Genomic DNA, 21,633 nt, shown 5'->3' with positions numbered 1-21,633 from the left:
CTGCCCTCAGGGGCTATGCCATGGCCCTCGGCATCCAAGTGGCTGGTGGGAGCCCTAGCATCCTGATGACATCAAGCTGGGCCAGGGGAGGGAAAAGGAAAGACGGAGCTGAGTTCCAGGGCTGTGCCCTGCCCCTGAACTGGGGAGACTAAGGGAAAATGATATCAGGGAAAAAAGCTCTGGAAATGGAGTCATGGGGTCTGGGTTCAGAATTCTGTTCTGATACTTACGAAGCTTCGTGACCTTGGACAGTTTGCCTGCCTTCTCTGGACCTCTGCTTCTCTATCTGTAAAAGGAGGGGATAGGACTGGTAAGGCTCCCAGGGGTCATTTAGTGCTAAAATTCACGATTCTAACCACCCACCTGACCCCTTCATCCTTCATCCATCACCCCACCCTCCTGTTCCCCAGGGTCCGCTGGGAAGATCTCACCTCATCCCCTGCCCAGGAAGAGGCAGGGGGGAGCAGGAGCTGGAGATTCCCTGGGGGGCACTGTCTTGCCCCAAGCTGGGCACACAATGAGGAAGGCCGGGCCCTGTGGGCTCATCTTCGCCCCCCTCTACCCAGGGCTGCAGCCGCTCTTCTCGGAGATGGTACAGGCTGTCACTCTTGGCGCTGCCCTTTAAAGATCGCTCGATCCCTGGGGGGGCTGATGAGGCCACCCCTGGGTCCTAGCAGCAGCCTTTTTGTCTTGGAGTGCAGTGGCAGCTGTTTCTCTAGTGCCTTAGGTCTGTGTCACTCTGGAATGATGGGGGCAGATCAGTCCAGGCATCAAGAATAGAACCGGACCCTCCGAGTTTGTTGGCTCCCCAAGACATCTGGGACACCTGGTCTACTCTGCACCTGAACAAAAATTTCTTGACATCCTATTCAAGAGGTTCCCCATCCTCCACCTGGAGACCTTCAGTGATGGGGAACTCATTCTCTCGACAGCCCATTCCATGGTTAAGACATTTTTCCTTCTATTGAGTTGAAATCTGGCTCCCCGTAACTTCCCATCATTGCCCTCAATTCTGCTCTCTGGGGATGAGCGGCACAAATCCAATCCTTCTTCCATCCAACAACCTCAGACACTTGAAGCTAATTCCCCAAGCCTTCTCTTCTCCAGGACAAATACCCCTGCCCCTCCAACTGCTCCTTGGGAGCTAGTCCCCTCCCCAGTCTGATCATGCTCCCTTCAGCACATCCTAACCCCAGCTCTCCCACTGGCACACTGCAAAGCCCTTAGGCATGCTCCTGCCTCTCTGAGGGCCTCAGATATCTCCTCTATAAAATGGGAGAATAATCCTGGCCTTTCTCTTGCCCAAGATGGATGTCTGGGAGGATCACATGAGAATGAGAAGGCCCACAAGAAAATGCAAAGGCTTGCTGCATGAATGTAAAGAAGAATTATGTATTATCATACCTCAAACACACAAGGGGAGAATTGGGATCATTCGTTCCCTGCCCAGAGCCCCCTGCCCCCCCACCTCAGTTAACCAATTGCAACCATTTATCCATCACCTCCTACACACCAGGCACTGGCTAGGCATTGGGGATACTGAAGCAAAAATGAGATAGTCCTTCCTGCAAGGAGCTCACTCTCTCTGGTCAGGCTGTCAGGAGAGAGATCAGTAAGGTCCAGGGATCTCGGCTTCCCTCAAGGAGGCAGCAAACCGGTGACAAAAGCCGGGCAGGTGGGAGGGAGAGAAGGTGGCTGACGGCTTTCATAGGAGGATCTATCTCAAAGCACCTTGTCATGGGAGTTAGAATTAGAGAGGCACTTAAAGACTATTTAACCCATCTCCCCTTCCCCCCATTTTACAGATGAGAAAACTGAGGCTCAGGGGTGGGACAGGACTTGTACAAGTTCATCCAGGTGGTAGCAGAGCCACATGCTTGATTCCAAATCCAGGGCTCTCTTCACCGTACACTGTCCACATGGCCAGCCTCCTAGTCCCGTCACAACTGCCCCAGCCCAGGGCAGGAGGGGAGAGAAGGGCTACAGATGCAGAGCCAGAAGCAAAGAGAAGAGGCAGTCAGAGAGATGCAATTCCTTCCTGTTTTATTTATAAGCAATGCACAGGTCCTGGGCTGGATGCCCAGTCTGGGGCCAGGGTGAAGGGGCCTCTGGCCATGGCCTGGCCAGCTCAGAAGTGCAGCTGCAGCAGGTAGCGGAGCCGGCACTGGCTCTCCTTGTAGATCAGGTATTCACTCTGGAAGAACGAGGACTCTTGGAAGTCAGGCATGGGCATGGGAGGGCCTTGGGGCACCATCACCTTTTGCCCTTCCAGCTCGAGCACCACATCCTGGCGGGGATCTGTGGGGGCAGGGCCAGCCGGTCATTCCCACTCCTCTCCCCACCTCTGGCCCCAGACAGCCCTCTCAGGTGGTAGCCTGCCCCAGTCCTGCCCCTACTACTCCCAGAGTTCCCCTCTTGGAAACCTTCAGGTTCTGGAACACAAACACGATTCAGAACCCTAGAACAGTGGACCAGGGCTGGGAGAACTATAGAGAGCAACCAATCCAGCCCCTATTTATATGAATGGGGAAACTGAGGCTCAGAGATGAGAAGGGACTTTCCCAGGGTCACAAGGAAGAGAAATGGAAACAGACTTCCCAGGTCCTCCCTCCCCCAGGGCCCTGCTGCCTCCTCTGGCCCGGACCCTCACTCAGCAACATTTGGTTTCCCAGCCTTCGCTCCTGCCCTATCCTCCCTTCATTTCTATCCTTCCCTCCCAGTTTCTGCTTCCCCCATGGGATCTTGAATAAGTCATTTCAACTACAATAATACAAAACAAAGTCAAATGCAGTATCTTAGAGTGACCCATCTTTGCTCTCTGAGAGGAAAGAAAGCCCTGAGCCACTGTCTTTTCTTGGGAGCGGTGGGAGTGGTGGTCTATGGGTGCAGAATGGTGCATATGCCACCTCTGATAAGCATGCAATCTTTGTTAGAAGGGAAGGCTCCTGGTGGGCTAGGGGAGGGCATATATACAGATAGGATTAATATCAAACAAAAGGCACCAATAAAACTCAAAAACCCAAACTAAAATGGAATTAATGTGAACTATTACAAATGGATATGGGTGGCTTGGTGGGTATTTTTGCTTCTGGAAACTCTGAGACTGTCTGCCCATCAGGGGCTAATCTCCCCAATGGGAGCTCTCTGAACAAGTGAAATCAGTTTCAGATTTTTGAAAAAAGAGATATCTTTATCAAAGTAAAATGCTTTTACCAAGAAATAAAAATAAGTTATTGCTCTTCTCTGAGACCCAGATTCCTTCTTTATAAAATGAGGAGGCTACACTTGATGGTTCTTAAGGACCATTCCATCTGTGACATTCCACGTTCTATGCTCTAAGGCCTCTCCCAGATCTAACGTTCTACATTCTGTCTCCCTGGCGATTCCCAACCTGTGGGTCCAGGTTATGTTCCCTCTCCATCCTACACTCCCCCAAGCCTTCCCCCCCAGCCCGTGCCCAGCAGTGCCCAGAACTCACCAGGCTCCGTGTGGCCCCGAGCCACGATGCTGTGATACCCTGGTGGTGGCTGCCGAAGGCTACAGTCATCCTTGGTGATGTGGTACTCCTGGCCCAGAGCCACCTCACTCAGAAACATGAGGCCAATTTTTTGAGAAGTACAGCCCACTGCAGGACAGGAAAGTCTGGTCAGATCCCTGGGCTCTGCCCTGCCCTGGGCACAACCATGGATAGCACAGATCCCCTCCTGGGAGATGAGCTAGGGAAGGCATGGAATAGGATAAAGGATAATTCTCATGAACTTGGGGTGGAGGCATCAGATGGAGCTTTGAATCCAGGCTACATGCAGGGGTGCTTCATGGATAGGGCGAAGGTTTGAAAGGGACAGAGGAGTTATCACCAACTATCACCCATGAGGCCAAACGGATCTTCCTGGACAGGGCAGGGACCAGATGAGCTTGGACTGAGAAGCTCAGGGCAGCCAGGTGCATTGGCTAGTTAGCCCAGAGCATATCTCTGGTTTCTGTATATCATACATTTTACTCTCACTCTCCCATATAAATAAATCTCTTGCTAACACGTACAGCTCAGCCTTGGGTCCTAAAGAGGGTAAATGTCTAATCAAATAAACATGGTGGTGATGGTAGATAGTACAGGTTTGAGGCAGGCTAAAGATAAGGGTCCTGAGAATGAAGCAATGAAGTACTAAGGCTGGCTGTTCATTCATTCATTCAGTGAGTGACTGTTAATGACCCACAATGCACAGAGGCCTGTGCTAAGTACTTGGGGGAGACACAAAGTTCAAAAAAGACACTGTTCCTACTTTTATGACCCTCAGAATTTAAGGGGAAAATGGCACACACAAAAATAATTCATACTTCGGGAGATCTGTAATTTCATTCTTGGGGATGTCTCTTGGCAGAGGCAACGTGACATAGAGGAGACCTGTAGGCACCAAGAAGACTCAGGTTCAAATCCTGCTTCAGACACTTACTAGCTATAGCTCTCTGGGTCGCTTACTTGATCTCTGAGCCTCTGGTTCCTCATTCACAAGAAAGGGGTGATAGCGACACCTGCCTGCCATGGTTGTTGGGAGGTCTAGGTGAGATGATGCACGGGGAGCTCTCTGAAAGTCAGCCTCTTTCTGTGACTGGGCATAGGCTCCTCTGGGATGGGCAGTGGGCCCTCACTTGGGCTGGGGCATACCCAGTTTGAATTTGCCATGACTCAAGGAGGCTGAGCAGTATAGGTGGGGTATTTTGTAGAGTTTGTGAACAACTGTCACAATAACACAAAGAAAGACAACACTGAAAGATAAGAAAACTCCAACTGCCATCCTGACCAGTCCTGATACCCAAAGACTGATGGTGAAATGTGCCTCCCTCCTCTCAACAGAAGGGTGGTGGACTATAGGTGTGGAATGGGGTATACTTTGTCAGACAAGGCCAATATGTTGCTTTGTTTTTCTTTCCTGCCCTTCTTTGTTAGAGGAGGAGGTGAGTCTATTGCGAATAGGGGTGGAAGTCACTGGCAAGTGATGGGGATGCTTTAAAAAAGCATCAGTGAAAAATGTACATATGAGACAAGGCTAGAAAAGGATGGTGCCAGATTGTGGAGGGCCTTGAATAACAGGCTAAAGACTCTGGACACTAGCTGGAGGCAATGGGGAGTCAGTGAATGGCAGAGGAGGAGTGAGGTGACCAGGTATATGCTCAAGAAAGGCAGCACAGATGACCTGCAAGAGGGAGTGAGTGAAGATGGGCATGGCTGTGGGGGGCTGGACCAGGGAGAAAGGGACTGGTGAGAGAGATGCTGGGGAAGTAGAAGAGACAGAAGCTGGTGATCCAAGGCCTCATCTGAGATCTGAGAGGTCAGGGAACCAAGGATTACCCAGAGGTTGTGAAAACGGGAGACTGGGTGAGCAGCTGTGCCACAGACAGAAGAAACGAGTTTAGAAGGAAGAGCGGCTTTATGGGGAAGGAGGACCAGAAGCTTGGTTTTGGTTGGGATAGGTTGAGTTTGAGGCATTGGTGGGACATGTCCTAAAGGCCTTTGGAAATGCAGGTCTGGAGCTCAGATCACAAGGGATGTGGGAACGCCCCAGGCTCAAATGAACAGAGGGATTGGGGGTTCTTGGGCTTCTGGGAGGGGCCGTTTCTCTTAGATTCTACCCCCAAGGGGTTCTGAGGAGAATTGGGCAGTGGCACAGGGATCTCTCACCATAACAAGCTGACTTGCTGTTCTCAGAAGCAAAATAGATACCCTGCCCCACACGCCCACCCGAATGGGGCATGATCCGGAGGCCACTCTTGAGGATAGCAGCCACTACTGCCACGTTGGTTCCATGCCACAACAACCGCCGGTTCTCTAGCTTGGCATGGTCCCGGAATCGCTCTCCCTGGAACACAGGATGGGGAAGTGGGTCAGCACAAAGCTCCAGGTTCTGGGACCTTACCTCACTGCTCATATGCAGAAAATGAGGCCCCAGGCCTCAGTGAGGGAAGGGACCTGGATGTTTGTGGCAAGGACCTGAAAGGCCCTGGGCTTTCCATGTCCTCCCATTCCTACACAAAATCAGGACTTTGGCCAAGTCACTTTCCTTTTCTCGGCCTGCTCCTAAAATGGCAGAGAAGAACTAGCTGATTTCTAAAGTCCCTCCCAGCTCTACATTCTATGGTCCTTTGTATAAATGGGCTGTGGACCAGGAAGAAAAGTTTTTGGCAGGGCTTCAAAGAAATGAGGCAACATATTTTCATGTGGTCTCCTCCAGCTGTCTTCTCTCTGGGAGGGGGTACTGAAAGAAGGCCAGCCCTGGGAAGATGAGGGTAGTGAGTGGCCCTGGCTCCTCTCACCTCCCCCTCTCGATTTGTTTTCCAGACATGGAGAATGCGGAGATGAGGCCATCCTGTCTTCTTCAGGTAGGTTTCAATCAGCTGTGGCAAGAAGGGGAGAAAGGAAGGCAAGAAAGGCTGAAGGTGTGCAGGGGGCATTTGGCTGGGAAGAGGCTGGCAGCAAAGACGGCCTCAAGCAGCTCTATTGAGGCTTCAGGGCTCAGTGTCTAAGGGCTGCTACTTCAGACCCAGAGCCACCAGGGCAGGCTGGCCAAATGTCTCTCTTGCAATTAATAGAGTCTGGTGGTAGCTACAGTGAATAGAAACCAATTTAGGGTCCTAGAATCACAGAGTCAGTGTGGAAGGACCATAGAAGCCACCAAAGCCAACTTTCTCATTGGCCATATGGGGTAACTAAGGGTCTAGAAAGATGGGACTTGTCCAAGGTGAATAAGGGGCAGCCAGGACTAGAACCCAACTTTTCCCACTGTCCAGCGCCCCTGGAATCTGTAAGACGTGCCATTCTGGGTCAGAGTGGACAGAGACAGAATGGTGGGAGTTGTAGGGGCCCAGGTACAGGGTCCCCCTTCCCTCACATAACTTCTTTTGTCCCGGGATAGCCAAGGCTGGTAGGGACCCAGCAATGTGGGTTTCTGAGCACTCTTTCCCACCTTCCTTTGTTGTACCACACACCTTGTACTCATGAGTATCAGTTGCCAGTGGCTGCAGCTGGCATCTCAGGAGCTCATAATCACGGTCCAGTGGGTGAGGCACTTCTCCCACCTTTATGTTTTCTTCCTCCTCTTGTCCAGCCTTCAGGGCCTGGGCCAGCTCAATGTCAGCCAGGACCTGGGATGATGTGTAGGTTGGCCCCTGGGGCCCATGTTCTTCTGCCTCCTTTATCCTGCCATCTTCTCAGCCCAGCCCATCCTCTCTGCCTCCCTCCTGGTTTCCTATAGTACCTTCTCTCCATATCTTTCATTTGACTCTCTGGTCTACTTGACCTTCCTACTCATGTCTGTCTCCCACCTGTCCATCTCCCTATATTTCTCTCTGTCCTCCCCATACATATGTTCCCTCATCTCCAATTCCTGTCCATCTGCTTCCCCCACCTCCATTCATCTATCTCCCCTTTCTCTGTCTGCCCCTTATTTCTGTCCACCTTTGCAACTCTTCATATGCCCACCACCCCCATCCTTTTCCATCTGTCTTTCCATCCCCATCCATCTGTCCCCATCACTTCCATCTGTCCCTCCCCCAACCTGTCCATCTGTCCCCTAGCTCTCACCAACAGCATGTCCTTCTTGGCCTGAAGGACCTCCAGGGAGTTGATAGGTGGGGGCCGTTTCCTGCCAAAGTTATGGGGGATGATTGTATAGAATCGGGAGGACAGCTCCTCCAGCTGTTTTGCCTCTGAGCTCTTCTGCAGGGCAGACTCCAGGGCCTCCAAAGCCTCAAAGCCCTTGGCAATCTGCTGCTTGCTCAGCTTCCCCAAGGGCATCTTCTTAACATCTATTTGGCAGGTAGGGGTAGGAGAAGGAGCAGAATGAATCCAGGCTCTGAGGTACAGCTACCTCCAACCACTGTCCCCCTTAATTATCCCTACCCCAATTCCCTCCCTCCCTGGCCTCACCAAGGTTCATGGTCTTCATGGCATCATTGAACATGTCGTGGCTGAAGATGAGGGACACCAGTTCCTGAGTGGCTGGATCTAGGGTACACGGCTTGACATTCCACTGACCAGCCTGGACCCCGTCCACATGGTCTATCTGGGGAGGGGAAGGATGGGGTCATGCCAGGGCCAGCAGCTGCCCCTCTTCCAACTCCTAAGCTCAGGCCTCCCTTTGTGGGACAGACAACACAGGGTCACTGAAGGGTGGTCAGAAACTGGGGTTTGATTTCGTAACTCCTATAACTGCAACTGTTCCCATTTCTCTATTGCCTTAAGGTTTACAAAGTCCTTTTCTCATAATAGCTATGTGAGGAAGAGAGTACCAAGACTACTATCTATTCTGTAGAGGAAGAACCTGAACACATTGCCTATGACCACACAGCTAGAGGGTGCTCTGAGGCTGCCTGGTCTCTCTTAGTCTCCTCAGGATGAACCTGGGAGGAGGTAGGGGGCGGGGGAGAGCACCCACTGCCCACTGTCCATGAGATAAGGTCCAAGCTCACAACTCAGCATTCACAGCCTCCCATCCTCTGGTCCCACCAACTTCTCTAGCATTTTCCCCATCTCCCATAGTAATAAAGGCTTTACAAACAGCCGCCATTTCTACTTCACGTAAACACATTACAGAGCCCTTTACTTACACCAGCCCTGGTCAGGGACGGCATTCTCTCTCAAAGCTGAGCCTTGATCCAGCTCTGGAAGAGCTTCTTCCATCCCCAATGTACTTAAGCCCAGGTTCTATCATTTCCCAGCCCCTCCCCAGCTCCCAGATCATCATCCCTCCCTCCCTCCCTCCCCTTACCCACCTTGGCCTGAGGAGAACAGAAAATCCTTCCTTCCCTCAACCCCCTTAAGGCTATAATTTACTATGTTGTAGATTCAGAGAATTTAAAGCTGGAAGGGACCTTGGAGAGCATCTAGCCTAACCTCATTTACAGAGGCAGACGCTGAGTACTGGAGAATGGAAATGACATGCCCAGGGTCATCCAGCTAGGAAGTTAACAAAGACAGAATCTGAATCCAGGTTGTTTTTTTTTTTATTTTCTTGGAAGGAGATGAGGAAATAAAAACTATACAGTTGTTTTATCACTAATAGAGATGTCCGGACTTGTGCCTGGGAAGCAGGTGTGCCCTGCCACACCCTTGCCTCCCCATCCAGCTCTGGCTGCCGAATTCTCTTCTCTTCTCTCCCAGGGTAACCGGGCTGTGTGTTGTTCCCCACTGTGTTGCCAAGGCAATATTCACAATGGTTGTGATCATAACATAGAAGACATCCGGGTATAGAAATCCCTGATGCAGCACCATGTGCCGTCCTCTCCCTGAAGCCTCCTAGGGCTCACTAGGGACAGTTTCCTTGGCCTCTATCATTCAGCTCTCTTCCCACAATGTGCCTGTGTGAGCTTCGTCTCCCCAACAGTGAGGATGATTCTCATCCATTCTTTAAGTCTTCCTGCTTCTGCCCTCGAGCTCATGCCTGTCCCCTCCATCTGGAACGTCCTCCTGCCACAACTACCGCATCTATCCTTCCTGGCCCACTTCAAATTCATCTCCTCCACGAAGCCTTCCCTGATACCACACAGCAAAACAAAACAAAACAAAAAAACCAAACAACTTTTCCTGCTTCGGGACATCTGCAGAACTGTGACTGGCTTTCCCTTATGACCCATGTCATGATCTGCCTTGCTGTATAATTATTTGTATCTGTATCTGATTCCCCCCTACAGAATCTGGGGGGAGATTCATCTCTGTTTCCTCCTCAGCTGGCCTCAGCTCAGAGCCCTGTACACAGGGGGAGTTCAGGAAATGGTTGATGAATGAGTGGATGAGGAAGAGGCAGAAGGGAAGGGAGTGGGTCAGACAGGATCCCAGAGCCACGAAGAACGCACAGCGCAGTATGCCTTAATCATCTCCAGATGGCGGGACCAGAAATCATTCTTCCTAAGAGAACTGGATTGTTTTGCATGTCTCCCCCCTTTGATTCCATGGAATCCTAGATTCTTAGCAAGAATCCTCAGAGGTCAAAAAGATTCACTGACTGTCAGAGCTGGAAGGAACCCTAGACACGATCTAGTCCAATCTCATTTTACAGAAGGGCAAAGTAAGGCCCAGAGAGGTCCAGGTCACACAGTCAGTAAATAGCAGAATCAGGACTTGAATCCAGGTCTTCTGACTCCAAGCTGGAAGCTCTTTTCACACAGTTACAAGCTTCCTTAGGGTGAGAGTCTATTTTACAGCCTCTCAGAAATTCAGTGACAGGGACCTCACTACTCCTTGGAGCAGCCTATTCTTCTGCTGGATTGTTGTAGTCATTAGAAAATACTTGTCTGGAACCACAGAAAAAATTAAAAGACAGTTTGGCAAAAAAAAAATAATAATGAGTTTAAACCAGCATCTTCTATGATCTATCACAATGAGTTCTAAATGGACACTTGATTTCAATAAATAAAAGGCCATTAGAGAAAAATAGTCAGAAGTATCTTTCGCAACTATAGTTACAGATAAAATTCTTAACCAGTTTTGCAGAGAGGAGATCACCAAAAAGGCATGGAGATCACAAGGGATAAAAGGCATAGTTTTGAATATATAAAATTGAAAAGATTTTTCACAAGCAAAATGAATGCAGCCAGGAAGCAACTGATTGGGGGAAAAGATCTTTGTATCTAATATCTCTGATCAGGGTCTGATATCTACAATGTATAGATATTTAGCACAAATATGTGGGTAGCTAGGTGGCACAGTGGAAAGAGCTCCAGCCCTGGAGTCAGGAGGACTTGAGTTCAAATTCAGCCTGAGATACTTACTAGCTGTGTGACCCCGGGGCAAATCCCTTTACCCTGTTTGCCTCAGTTTCCTCATCTATAAAATGAGCTGGAGAAGGAAATGGCAAACCACTCCAACGTCTGTATCAAGAAAACTCGAAATGTGGAGAGTCAGACAAAACTGAAAAAACTCAACAACAAAAATACAGACCCAGAGACATTCACCAGTGGATGAATGGTGAAACCACATAAGAACAGTTCTCAAAAGACCTGCAGCTATCAGTCCTCCTCGTGAATAACTGCTCCTTTAATTACTGATAATTAGGGAAATGCAAAATAAAACAACTCAGATTTCACTTCATACCCAACAAATCGGTAAACATGACAAAGACAGAAATCGTTAATGTTGAAAAGGCTGCATGAAGACAGGCACACTAAGATACCTTTGGTGGAGCTATGAATTGGTCCAATCATTCTAGAAAACAATTCTGAATTGTCCTAAAAAAAAAGTGACTAAAATATCCATTATCTTTGATCCTGACATCTCATTGCTAGGCATATACCCAAAGAGAAAGAACAGAGGTAAGAAGAGCTACCCCACATAATACCAAACCATTCAATATACACTTTTTATGGTAGTAATTATCTGGAAACAGTGTAAGTAACCACTGAGTAGGAAATACCCTCCCAAATTGTGGATTTTAAAAATGTGAAAAATTCAGAGAAGTGTGAAATTTCTATAAACTGATACAGAGTGAAGCAGATCCAGGAAAACAATACGTACAATGACATAGATGGATAGAATAATTTAAAAAACTTGAGAGCTAGCCTACAAGTCAGGAAGATGTGGGTTCAAGTCCTACCTTTGACACATATTGTTTGTATGATTACGGTCAAGTCACTGACCCTCTCAGTGTGTCAGGCAGTTCGCTAAGACTATAAGTTATAGAGGAGCTCCTTACACCAGTGAGATCATAGGTCTACTCTTCTCAAAACTCTAAACAGTATCTATAGAAAATAGAAAATGATTATAATCTGTAATAGAAAAATACCATAAGCCTTCCCAACCACATCAGGAATAAAGCGAGAATATCCCTCATCACTACCATTATTTAATAAAGTTCTAGAAACTCTAGCTATATTTTTTAAAAAGTAGAAAAGGAAACTGAGGAAATAAACGTAGGCAAAGAGGGAACAAGTTTTGCTATTTTCAGACGACATGATGGTTGAAAAGGAAATTGGTCAGTATTGACTGCTTTGATTAATTTTTAGCTTGATTGTAGGATTAAGCTCCCTTCTTTAGGAGAAGCTAGCCCTAACAGCTAAGCCAAATTAACATAGACATTTTCATACGTTGCCTATAGATTTAGTGAAGAGATTGTTAAGACTTTATCATTTAGAGGCAGATAATTTAGATTAAGACCCCTTATTAGGAATAAAGTAATCACAGGTTTATAAGACTTTTTAAAGGCTAAGGTCTCCTCTCTGGCAACTGGAGAAAGGGGGGTTGACTAAAGGGTAACTCCTCTTTCCAATCTTAGTGGATAAGCTCCCTTTTTTCTTGAGCTACAGGTTAAGTCTAAGTTGAGTAATAGAACCTTTCTCTGATAAAAGGTTTAATATCCAAGACATAAAAAGAATTCATATAAAAATATATTAATAAGAGACAAATCATCAAAGTTCTCAAATAAATAAATACCAATATGAGTGTGAAATACCAATACCTATAGGAGAAATGCTTCAAGTCATTAATGATATGAAAAATGCCGCTCAAAACAATTCTGAGGTTCTACCCCACACCCACCAGACTGACAAGGGTAACAAAAAAGGAAAAATGACAAGGCTGCGTGGAAGGAACATGGGAGGATGGGTACACTGGTGACCTGTTGATGGAGTTGTGAATCGGTTCCACCATTCCAGAAAACAATTGCGAAGTACTTTCAAAAATTCACTAAACTGTAAATATCCTTAAATTTAGTAATATTACTATTGGTCACACACTCCCAAGAAAGTCAGGGTCAGAGAGGGAAAGGACTCACATGTACAACAATGTTTATAGAAGCACTTTTTGTTGTAGCAAAGAACTAGAATGAAAATAGGTGTCCATCCATTGGAGAATGGCTGAACAAATTGTAATCCATGAATATAATGGGATTTTATTATGCCCTAAGAAAAGACAGCTGTGATGGATTCAGAGAAATAGGGAAAGACTTGTGTGAATTAATGCGTAGCGGTGGGCATAACCACGAGAACAATTTACCTGACGATCACAGCATTGTGAGGCAAAACAACTCTGAAGGACCTCAGAATTCTCACCAAAGCAGACACCAAATATGACCTCGAAAGTCTGAGAAAGAAACACCTTCCACATTTTGGCAAAGAGGCATCGCACCAGACACACGCTCCAGGATACGGCTTACGTGTTTATGTGTCGATTTGTTTTACCTTAATATACTGTATTTGTTGTATAGCTTTTACTCGGTGGGAGGGAAGTCTGTTGGTAGGTAGTAACAGACATGGGGAAGAACAATTAAAAGTTATTTTTATTCATTGAAATTAATTAACCTTAAATGGTTACTAAATAAGATTAGGTGGTTGTACTGATGTCCAGTATTAAGTTTTTAATAAAACATTTTTAAAAAGAAAACTTAAGTTCGGATCGGAACAAAATGTTCAATGAAACCAAACGCTAAAGCTGAAGAAAAGTTGAGAAAACACATATCTCTTGCACTTTGAAAAGACCTCACTCTGCGGAACCATATGGGTTTCCAAATTAATAGGCCTCAGTGCTATTTTTCTGTATCCTGAAAGGCAGGTAAAATAAATTCTCTGAATCAGCAGGACAAATGGCAGGGTCAGGTCAGAAATGAACTGTCTAACAGATTTTCATTTCATAAGCTCAAGGATGGGGCCTAAGCACCTTCTGAATTGTGGGAGAATGGAACCCATAAAAGAGGGATCATCTGTAGAGACTAACACCCGATATCCTGCGCTTGCAACAATAAAATACAGCAGTCATCCAACAGATGCCTGGCATGAGGAGAGGACTAGAGACCAGGTCACATACAAGTCAGCTGAAGGGGGATATTTTACCCAGGAAAGATTGGGGTGGGGGAAGGGGAGATAGCTGGCTTCCAATATTTGAAGGCTGTCACATGGAAGAGAAAAAGACTTATTGTATTTGACCTCAGAAGGCCAACCGAGGAACAATGGAAGGAAGTTGAAGATTTAGGGGGACATGATGGTGATCTTCAAGTGTCTGAAGGGCCATCATGAGGAGGAAGGATTAGTTTTGCTACGTTCAAGGACAGAACAGGGAGCAATAGGGGAAGTAGCAAAGACGTTCCCTCTCTGAGACTCAGTTTTCTCATCTCTAACAATAATTTGCATCATTAATTCCTGTAATAGCTGGCTTCAGAGAAGTTTTAGGTTCAAATGAGATCATGCCCCCCAACACCTGTCTTTGGTCCTCCTTGAGAAAGAAGGACAAACAACAACATTCTCCTAGCTTTTAGCATCCTTTCCCTCTTGAGATTACTTTGAAATACTTGGTATTCACTTATCTCTATGTGTTGTGTCCCACCCCGACCTTAAGCTCTTTGAGAGTGACTCCCTAGCACCCAATTCAGACATTTAATAAATGTGTGTTTCTCATCTGAAACGAGATCTGAACCCTGGAATCCTAGGCGCGAACCAAAGGGATAGAGAAATTTGGGGGTAGAAGGAATGGGGTGGTCAGGGGGCCTCATACCACAGCCTGGGTGGCAAGGCCCTGCCTAGGTCAGAGGGGACAGGAGACCACAGGGAAAGTACTGCATGCGGGTCTCTAGTCAATTCTCCAGGGCTCAGTCAAGCAAACAAGCATTTAGTGAGTGCCTTCCATGCGCTAGGGTCTGTGTTAGGCACTGGGGTTTCAAGGTAAAAGAAAATGAGTCTTGGCCTCAAAGAGCCTCTCTTCTGTGAGTTCTCCTCCTGGCAGAGAGGGATTCCCCTCCCCCTCCCCCCTGCCCCAGGGCAGAGGACCTGGGGCTGGAACCCAGTTTCCTCCTGTCTCTGCTGTGGCCCGGGGATGAAGAGGAGAGGGTACCCCCTTCCCCCGCAGCAGGACCCACACCAAGCAGGCCCTCTTTGAGGCAGTGAACAAAAACTTCCCAAGGCACCATGCTAGGAAAGAAGTCCGGCTATTCTTCAAAGCAGAAGCCTTGGGTTCTAGTCCTGTCTCAACTGCTGACTGACTGGGTGACCCTGAGCAGGCCCCATCCTCTCTCTCAGATCATAATACCAATAGGGCCTATTTCCTCCTTGTGAGGATCAAACGATAATAACATTTCTAAAGTACGCAAGGCATCTTATGCAGGTGTTGGGGAGCATGACCTCATTGGAACTTAAAACTTCTCTGAAGTCAGCTATTACAGGAATTAACAATGCAAATTATTATTAGAGATGGGGAAACTGAGTCGCAGAGAGGTAATGCCCACAGTCACACAGTGCCAGAGTGGAATTTGAACGCAGCTCTTCATGTCTCTAAATCTAGCCCTCTAGTATCCCATACACGGCTCCTGCTGCCTTGACGACAGCGTATAGAAAGCGCTTTGCAAACCTTGGTCATGACACTCTGCCTGTCCAAGGATTGCAGACTCTGCTCTTGTGGTGTCTGCTTTCACCCAGATGACAAAGCATGGGCTCACGGGGCCTTTTGCTCAGACCCTCTTATTTTACAGAGATGGGGAAACTCAGGCTGGGAGAAGCTGGGGTACTTGCCGAGGGTGCCCCAGTTAGAAGCATCTGAGGTGATTTGACATCTGCTCTCCCTGACTTCAAGTCTAGCACTCTGTTTGGTTCTCTGTACACAGCTTTGGTTCGGCCCTGCTATTCCTAGGAAGGGGTCCCCTCGGTTTCCCACTAGGGTCCTGAGTGAGAACTTCAGGGGAGATACCTGGGTGGGACTCACCTTGACCGTGCCTTCCTGGCCCTTCTCACCATCATCAGCCTGCACTTCGATGAGTGTGTACTTGCCCGAGTGGGCCACAAAGTTGTCTCGATCGGTCCAGTGGTTCTTGGTTTTTTCCCAAAACTTCTTCTCAAAGTCCCGCTTAGCTTCATCCAAGGAGGGGAAAAAGCTTAGCTTGGACTGGCCCTTCTCTCCCTGGACAGAGGAAGGCAGGTGACTTGCCCTGTTGGGGCTGTGGGCTCCCACTACCCATTCTCCTGCCAGCCCACTTGGAGGGCCCGGGGGTCGTCAGGCCCTCTGGGTAAGCGGGAGCTCCTCAGACACCCAGGCACTGTGGCCACTTACCACACGACCCCAGCGGTTCCAGCATCCGTAGCGACCATTCTCATCCAACAGCTGGATGAGGTAGAATTTGTTGTTGTTGCTTCCTATGTTGGTCTGGTTCAGGGTACAGTCATAGTCCTCATATACCTAAGGGAGAAGAGGAGGGAGCCCCAAATCCCATGCAGCCAGGCCTTCAGGCAGCCTGGGTCTGGGGAGGAGATGTAGCCATTAGACAGCCTTCTTTCCCTCTCCTCTTGTCATGGGCCTCATGCCTTACTGAGGCCTTGGGATGGATCCAGGGGACCTGTGCTTCCAGTACTGCTTTCTAAACTCCCTACCCCAGGGCCCAGAGGCTTCCGCCCTTCCTTAATCTCAGGGCCTGCTCGATTCATCGAATGAAAAGATCTACAGTTCCCAATTACCAATTTCCTCGGCCAAGCCCCAAGGCCCAGGGCAAAGCCATTCACCAGCTCCTCAGAGGAGGGAGGTACCCTAAGGACTGGGCTCACCTGCACAATAGGGTTGCTGCTCAGTGGGCACATGGAATCCACTCGAGCTTTCTGTGTCTCCTTGGGTGCAGCTTTAAGGGCCTCTATGGTGGAGTGGAAGTCGTCTTCTGCCTCTGGCTTCTCCTTCTTCTTGGGTGTTCCAGTGCTGACAGAAGCTGCCTTGCGCTTCGGGGCCATTGAGCAAGCCTGGGTACATAGGGTATTTAGAAACTCCTCCACTGCCCCCTCCTTACAAGAGGCAGTGTGGTACCGTAGCTAGACAGCTGGCCTTAGAGCCAGGAGGATCTGAGTTTGAATCCTGCCTCTGATATGAGTTATGATAATGAATGGAAAGACCAACAGACATGATTTCTGGGTAATTAATAATCAAATTGTTAATTGGGCTAGCTAATAATCAACAAACTGATGGCCAAGACACTGAATGCCTTACATATTTTTATGTATGCCCTGATTGGTAGACATTTAAATGAGGAAGTGGGCTAAAAGTATTCAGCTTCTACCATAGAGAACATGGCTTGATCATGAGGCTCGGCCACCCCTAGCAATCTGGACAAGGGAGCACAGGTCTACCCAGACCACTCTGGCTGGTTTTCTCCTTCACAAGCCGGGTCACCCTAAACTCCAAGGGAGGGGTACAAGGACATGGGCTTATTCCCAAAGGGCAAGAATTCACATAGATTAGATTCTGTCCACACTCTGAACAGAAGTGAGATCTCCTACCCTGATGGGGTCCAAGATCAAGAAGCAGGTTCCCCGAGGATTAGGGCAATCTCATCCAACAGTCATACCCTTCAGAGACTGGCTGACTGGTCCCTGAATGAGGAAATAGAAAGCCTGGATCCTAATTAATGAGTTATTGATAGAATAGAAAATAAACATTTCCCTCAGACACATACTAGCTGTGTGACTCTGGGCAAGCGACCACTTCTGTCTGCCTCTCTTCCCTCACTGATAAAAAGAGGGGGCTGAACTTGACAGCCTTTAGGGTCCCTTCCAGCCCTAAATCTACTATTTTTTATACTGGACCCTCTCTAGTCTGGCACTGAGTTACTCTATAATCAATCCCAACCTACCTTTCCAACTGCTTTCCCAATACACACCCTCTGCTACAGCCCAGGTAGGCACCTCCTTGTCTTTGGTGCTGCAGGGGTCCTGGGGTCAGGAAGAACTGGTGAAGGAAATGACAAACCGTTCCAGTATCTCTGCCAAGAAAACCCCAAATGGGGTCATGAAGAGTCAGACACAACTGAAACAACTGAACAACAAATGATCATTATTACAAAGGCATCCTTCCCTTTATGAGGATTTCCACAGGCAGCCTGGATAAAAAAGAGCACTAGATCTGAAATGAGGAGACCCAAGTTCCAGTCTCCCATTCATTAACATCCTCACAGAAAAGGAAATTCAAGATAATCTGGAGAGGAGTGATGTACCCCAAAAGGAGGAGTAGCAGAGTCCCCACAAGCCCCAGAAAAGGCTGCCTGAGCCATATGAGTTGAGCTGGAAGGAAGGGAGGATTCTAAAATGCCAATCCCGTGGAAGAAACACATCCTAGGCCTGGGGGACCTAGGCATGAAGGCAGAGGTGGAAAGTCAGGTTTGAGGAACAGCAGGTGGGCCAGTTTGACCAGGACATAGACTGTGTGAAGGGTTGTAATGGATCGTAGATTGAGAGCTGGCATGAGTCCCAGGCCTCATACAGTCCAACCCTCTCATCATACAGATGAGAAAACTGAGGCCCAGGGAGGTCAAGTAATTAATTTGCTCAAGGATCACAGATGCAGCCTTGGAAGGGACTTCAGAGGCCACTTGGTCCAGCCCCCTCATTTTACAGAAAAAAAGTAAAACCCAAGGAGGCTAAGTCCAAGGTCATGGGCAGTAAGATCACAGGCAGGATTCAAACCCAGACCCTCTGGCTTCAAAAGTCACAGCTTTTGCCACATGACCCTACCGCCCCCTGCTAGGAGCAGACGGTGACTTTGCATGTGGGGCCAAGGATTCTGTGTTTTATTTTAGGGGTAATAATAGGGAGCCACAGAAGGTTTTAAATAGAATGACATGGTCAGACCTGCGCTTTAAGAAGATTAGTTTGGCTGTGTGGAGGATGATTCAGAGCAGGGAGAAAACAGAAGTGGAGGAACCAATTAGGAGGCTGTTACAATAGCCCTGGTGAGAGGTGAGAAAGGCCTAAACTAACAGCGAAGCTTTGCCAGTGGAAAGAAGGGAACACGTGGAGAGGTGGAATCAACAAGACTTGGCAATTGAGTCTAGTAGGAGCCGGGAGCTGGGAACTGGGGAGAAGAAAGAACAAGGATGACTTCAGGGTCTCAAACTTAGATTAATGGAAAGACAGCACTACCCTGCCTAGAAATAAGGAAGTTCAGAGGAACGGGAAGTGGGGGGAACATCAGGAGTTCCATTTTGGACATGCCGAGCTTGAGTTGCCAGAGAAAGAGGATATCTGAGGAGTGGAGAGAGATCACCACCACGTGATAGCCGGCGCTTCGCAGCTGGAGCTCAGGAGGAAGATTAAGCTGAATATATAAATCACAGCCACAACCGGTAATTCTTTCACTAGGGCAGTAACAGTCTAGACAGTGTGTATGGTGGTCTGGCCCCTTCCTTTCTATACTTGCCACTCCAATATGACAATATCAGCAGGATCCTAGCTAGGGATTGGGCAAGGCGTGGGAGCCGCTGTATACAACACAGGCTGGGGAGAAACCTCTAGGCTTGAGGCGTGGGGACAGTAGTGTCTGGACTGCGTGGGTAAGGAAGGACACCATAAACAGCATATCCTCCCCCCATCCACCCCTCCTTGTGACAAAGCCCCAGTCACCCCTCCCAAGTTGCATCTCTAACATAGATTCAGTCCTCTAGGGTTAGAGATCAGCAAAGGGAAAGCCAGAGTTTCATGTACAGTGCTTCCTGTAGTTCATGTGAGCACCATGAGACTGTCTTTGGATTTTCCCAGGCACCAAGCACAGAGTACAGGAGATGCTTAATAAGTACTTATTTTATGGATGAAAACCACAAACCTGATATCCCTAGGCATACCTTTCTGGCTGTGGGCAAGGAAGGGTTAATTTTAGGGTAAAGTTATGTCTCTACCTCCCTGGGGATCTGAGATTGGGAGGCTTGACACTATCTCTGGGGGAGCACCAAACACTGGGCCTCAAAAGAACTCTGGACCATGCAATCTAGACCCTGAGGGGTTAAAGGGAACTAGGTAGTAGGAAGACATCACCTTTAAAGGGAAGGGGGTTCCTTCTGTAGGGAAGAGGCTTTCCTTCTTCCCCCACACCTCACTAGCCCCATCCCTGGAAAGAATCTTTTCCCAGTTCACAAAGTCCTCCCCAAGATATCTAGGCCCGGCCCACATAGACTTCTCCGTTTTTCTGTCAGTTCCAGGAATGCTCAGCTTCCCCAGGCTCCAAACAGGCCTGGGGCTGAGTCACTGGATGGGATAGTGCAGGAAGAAGGGGTGTATGGGTGTGTAGTGGGGCAATCCTGAGGGAAGGTAGCTTTTGGAGTGGCGGGGTGGGGTCAGACCATGATGGCAGAGGGCTCAAGCAGAAGGGATGGAAGGGTTCCCCTCTCATCTAGCATCCTGAAAGAAGGTGGGCATGACAGTCATACCAACCTAGACCCCAGGAAGTCATGCCCAGCTCTCTGGCCCAGGGCTGTGTCCACTATCCTTCTCCCCTCCCCACCCCTGCAGCATACCCACCCAGAGCTTTACCCTAGAGTCAGGTGTCTGAGATCCTCCCCTCCTCCAACAACCTTTAGCTCTTGCCCACCCTAGTTTTTGGTGTCCTGTGGTGGGGTTGCTGGCACTCACCTCTGGGCAGCCTCTTCTTGCCCGGGCTGCAGGGCAGGGCAACACTAGGGTTGGGCTTCAGCAGCTGCTTCTCCTCCCCCAGACCTTCCACTTCCACCACTCTCCCCTAGCTCCCCACGTGCCCCCCCCACCCCAGTCGCAGGGTGACCTCATTAAGAATTTCAGGCAGTGGGTGGGGCCACCAGGCTCCCTGGGCAACAGGCAGCCCAACCAGCCCGGTTGCTGGGGAAGTCAAGAAGGAAGGCTAGAACCCAGCTGGTCCCTCAACAATAGATTGGCTCTGTGGTTATTAACATGCCCTTTGGGCCAAAGGAAGACCTTCAAAGACTGGCACACACCTTTTATTGTACTTCCTGCCCTCAAGGGGGAGGAGAGTGATTAGGGCACACTGAAGTGTATATGTGTCTGGGTGGGGTGTTCTGCTCTGGCTCCCAGGTGCCATTCCTAGTACCTAGGTGGCAGCTAATAATCCCAGGCTCTTCTCATCACCCTGGGAGTCCCTACTGTCTGGTGGGCATTTCCCAGGGACCCAGTGCCCAGCTGGCACTATCAATAGCCCAGGCTCTTCCCATCACCAGGGGGTCCCTGTCTGGTGGGCATTGCCCAGTCACCCCAGTGCCCAGCTGGCAGCCAATAACCCCAGGCTCTTCTCATCACCCCGGGGGTCCCCACTGTCTGGTGGGCATTGCCCAGTCACCCCAGTGCCCAGATGGCAATGCAAACAGCCCCAGGCTCTGCCCGTCAGCAGGGGTCCCTGTCTGTTGGGCATTGCCATGTCACCCCAGTGCCCAGCTGGTACTATCAACAGCCCAGGCTCTTCCGATCACCAGGGGGTCCCTGTCTGGTGGACACTGCCCAGGCATCCCAGTGCCCAGCTGGCAGTCAATAACGCCAGCCTCTCCCTGTCACCCTGGGGGTCCCTACTGTCTGGTGGGCATTGCCAGGGCACCTCAGTGCCCAGATGCCATTGCAAAAAGCCCCAGGCTCTCCCCGTCACCAGGGGGTCCCTGTCTGGTGGGCACTGCCCAGGCACCCAGCGGGCACTGCCAGGCTCAGCCATGTTCTCCACGCCGCTGGCCACACACCAGTCAAACCCAAGCTCCTTCCCCGTGCCCAGCTGGCACCATCGTTCTCTCCAGGCGCCTCTGTGCTTGGGGGCCACGTACGGCTCATCCCAGGCTCGCCACTGCGTACACTGACACTGCCCGCTCCCCTCCCCCAAATCCCTGACGCCCAGACAAAGCCCCCAGGGTGTGTCTCGAGCGCCCCCAGAAGCTGCTCCCCGGAAGC

The 21,633-nt window shown here is 49.2% G+C and overlaps 1 protein-coding gene across 3 annotated transcripts; it reads right to left on the bottom strand.

The window, feature by feature from the left end:
* Positions 1 to 2,026: 2,026 nt before the first annotated feature.
* PARP3 (poly(ADP-ribose) polymerase family member 3) lies at positions 2,027 to 20,384 on the bottom strand. 3 transcript variants are annotated; one of them, XM_036738535.1, is made up of 12 exons: positions 20,344 to 20,384; positions 17,577 to 17,671; positions 16,504 to 16,689; positions 16,016 to 16,141; positions 15,671 to 15,865; positions 7,922 to 8,057; positions 7,577 to 7,800; positions 6,982 to 7,137; positions 6,310 to 6,390; positions 5,678 to 5,855; positions 3,479 to 3,625; positions 2,027 to 2,298 (listed from the first exon to the last, which is right to left on the bottom strand). In XM_036738535.1, the coding sequence occupies exons 3-12, from the start codon at positions 16,678 to 16,680 to the stop codon at positions 2,129 to 2,131; spliced, it is 1,590 nt and encodes a 529-aa protein (XP_036594430.1). In that variant the 5' UTR covers positions 16,681 to 16,689; positions 17,577 to 17,671; positions 20,344 to 20,384; the 3' UTR covers positions 2,027 to 2,128. The 3 variants fall into 3 exon arrangements, with proteins under 3 accessions (XP_036594430.1, XP_036594429.1, XP_036594431.1); XM_036738534.1 differs by lacking the exon at positions 20,344 to 20,384 and having other exon boundaries at positions 17,577 to 17,701; XM_036738536.1 differs by lacking the exon at positions 20,344 to 20,384 and having other exon boundaries at positions 17,604 to 17,701.
* Positions 20,385 to 21,633: the final 1,249 nt, after the last annotated feature.

Source organism: Trichosurus vulpecula, chromosome 9, assembly GCF_011100635.1.
Source record: "Trichosurus vulpecula isolate mTriVul1 chromosome 9, mTriVul1.pri, whole genome shotgun sequence".
NCBI lineage: Eukaryota > Metazoa > Chordata > Mammalia > Diprotodontia > Phalangeridae > Trichosurus > Trichosurus vulpecula.
This window is presented reverse-complemented; position numbering and strand designations above follow the sequence as displayed.